Source organism: Apaloderma vittatum, unplaced genomic scaffold (genome assembly GCF_000703405.1).
Source record: "Apaloderma vittatum isolate BGI_N311 unplaced genomic scaffold, ASM70340v1 scaffold25644, whole genome shotgun sequence".
Classification (NCBI taxonomy): Eukaryota; Metazoa; Chordata; class Aves; order Trogoniformes; family Trogonidae; genus Apaloderma; species Apaloderma vittatum.
The window spans coordinates 815-3532 of NW_009711308.1; the positions used below are offsets into that span (position 1 = coordinate 815).

General features: G+C 49.9%; 1 protein-coding gene across 1 annotated transcript in view; it reads right to left on the minus strand.

Moving 5' to 3' along the window:
* Positions 1-2036: 2036 nt before the first annotated feature.
* LPAR2 (lysophosphatidic acid receptor 2) overlaps positions 2037-2718 on the minus strand; it is a 4196-nt gene continuing 3514 nt past the window's right edge. The window contains exon 4 of the mRNA XM_009867615.1: positions 2037-2338. Coding sequence (XP_009865917.1) covers positions 2037-2338 — 302 coding nt within the window. The remainder of the gene's footprint in view (positions 2339-2718) is intronic.

Genomic DNA, 2718 nt, shown 5'->3' on the forward strand with positions numbered 1-2718 from the left:
ATATTGCTTTTGGCAGCAGCTCGCTTAAGGAATTCCAGCCGTTCGGCAAGGCACGACCTCTCATTCCTGGAACTATCTTTGATCGAGTTGTGTGTTCTCACTCAGCCCACACTTGATCCCTCTAAACCAGTTCTGAGGTGTCTTTTCCTTCCTCCCACCCGATGTGCAATAAATCTAGAAAAATCTCAATATAAACCCCAAAAACCCAACCGCATGCCTCGAATATCAGGGACATTTTCTTTTAATAATAATAACAAAAAAAAAAAAGGTTGATGAAACCAGCAATGATCCTCCAAAGGCAGTTTCACACGCCAATTAAAAGAAGAAGAGACAGGGGTCTTCTCAAACTGAAAGGAAGGACATATCACCACATCTCAGCTTACGGATCGCAGAAAGCCTTGACAGCCTCCAGGGAGAATGGTTCCAACCGGTCAAAACCTCGCTCTGCTTCCCGTCCGTGCAGCACAGAAAATTTGTTTAGTATTTGTAACAGTTGGGCTGACTTTAAATAAGGTATTTAAAATACCGGGAGGGGGGAATGAACAACAAATAGAAAATGGGGATCGTGGCGATCAGTGCAAGCGTCGAGGCCAGCGTCCCTCCCTTCCCGCGCTTCCCCCAGGGCTTCAGAGCGAGGAGATGGAGGAAAAACAAAACTCCGAGGCGTCTTTTCTAAAACTCAGGACAGAAACCCACGTTTATTCAAAAAGCCTCTGGGACACGGAGGTGGGAACCGCAGCCCAAGGGCTGACGATCCAGGAGGTGGTCGCCTTCCCGCTGGCTCTGCCTGCCCACGAGCTGCAGGAGGAGAAGCCCACGCGTTCGAGCGGCCACGCTTCTGGCCAGTCGTCTTCTCGGCAAAGCCAGCGGAGGCGATCAGGCAGGAAAGCCGATCAGCCGACCCAAACAGGGCTGGTTTGTAAAAAACAACCCCCAGATCATCAATTTAGGCAATACTCCAAAGCCTGCCCTTCTGTCAGCCTCTCCCTGCTCTCAGAGGCCACCAGCTCCTGATTTTGGCTTCTCACGGGCACGGTCATTCTGGTAAAGGTGAAGGAAACCCATTTAGAGTTTCTCAGTTGTGAATATTCTTCCTTCAGCAGAGCCTCTGCCCCCCCGCTGTGGCAAATGGACTAAAAAAACTAGATCCTAATGTTAATACTGCTCATTTTTTTACGGCGCTTTGCCAAGAAAGATGACGTTCAAAGAGACTTATCGTGTTCTTGGGGCTATTGAGGATTAAAGGTATGAACCGAGGGCAAAAAAATAAAATACTGATCGCCTTGGGATCTGACCTAAACCTTGGAACCTGACCTAAACCTGTCCCAAAGGGCTTTCAGCGAGCAGAAAGACGGTTTAGTGGGGCCGTGACTCACTCTACATTTATAAATTGGCAACAAAATTGTGAATACCATGAGGTGTCACTCAGAATGCACAAAAAAACTGTTGAGTTGCAGGTTTAGAGATTAATGAGGGGCTCCCCAGACATGCTCCACGATCCCAGGACCCTTTGAAATTCAGCGACGGACGCTTCGGAAAGCGGCCACCTGCTGCTCGGGAAGCGACCCGAGCTGATTCCTCCCTGACGGGATTTCCGAAGCGCGACCTGAACACGACTCTCTGGGGAGACACGGAGCGGCTCTGCTTGGGAACCACCGCGTGAGGCTGGAGAGCTTCGCCTCCTTGGAGCACGCTGCCACCGGGAAGGCTTGTTTCTGCAGGCAGTAATACTGAGGTACCGAGAAAACACTTGGCTCCTTGAGACACTGCACGAGCTTCCTGCTGCTGCTAAATTAAATCGACTTTGCCTTAGAAAGAGCGTCTTTAATAAGAATACTACCCAAAGTATCTTTGTCCTAGAGAAGCGCGCCATCCAGCAGTTCCTTAAAAGCATCTTGTCCTTTACAAGTATTCTGTAGAAATATTTATGCATTTTTTAAACAAAAAAAAGGAGTCTCGAGTGCTTTAGAAGCAGGTTGCTCTGCTCCCCTGCTTGGAAAGTGGCCGCCGGGCAGCGCCGCGCTCCGTCTCGAGGGCTAAATCGAGGAATCCACGGTGAAGTGCCCGTTCTGAGAAAGTGTCCTGCGATCCGCCGTGTTCAGCTTCACCGCCGTGGGCGTGTATTTGGAATTCCTGTAACACACAAAGCAGAGGATCCTCCGGAAGGTGCTGCGCATCTCGTTGTCCCTGTAAGAGTAGACGATAGCGTTGATGAGCGAGTTGACCTCTGCCAGCAAGAGGACGTATTTCTCCACAGCCAGAACGTTGCAGCTCTTGCAGCCCAAGCCATCCAGGAGGAGCACGACTTGGCCTGGAGTCCAGCAGATGACAAAAGCACCTGGGGAGAGAAGAATCCTTGTTAGAGAAAAAAAAGAAAAGAAAACAAAAAGAAAAGAAAAGAAGAAAAAGCCGTTTCCTGGCCCTGGCAATCCCTCGGTGGAATCGCTGGTCATTTTTCTGGTGAAAAGAAACATTAAACAGGGCAGAAAAAAACCAACAAACCAAGCTGCTCTGGAGGAGGACTGAGGATTCAACCAGCAAACACTAGGAACGGAGGCACTGGGGTGTTTTCCCCCCTCTTTTCCCCACCCCGCTCGCTCACAACACCCTCGTTACTTCCCCTCGTTGCAAAGACAAAGCGTTTCCGCGCTGCCCCCTCCAGAAAGGGGAACCGGTTGTAGAAATTAGAGAAGGCTCAGAGAAATACAGCTTGAACGA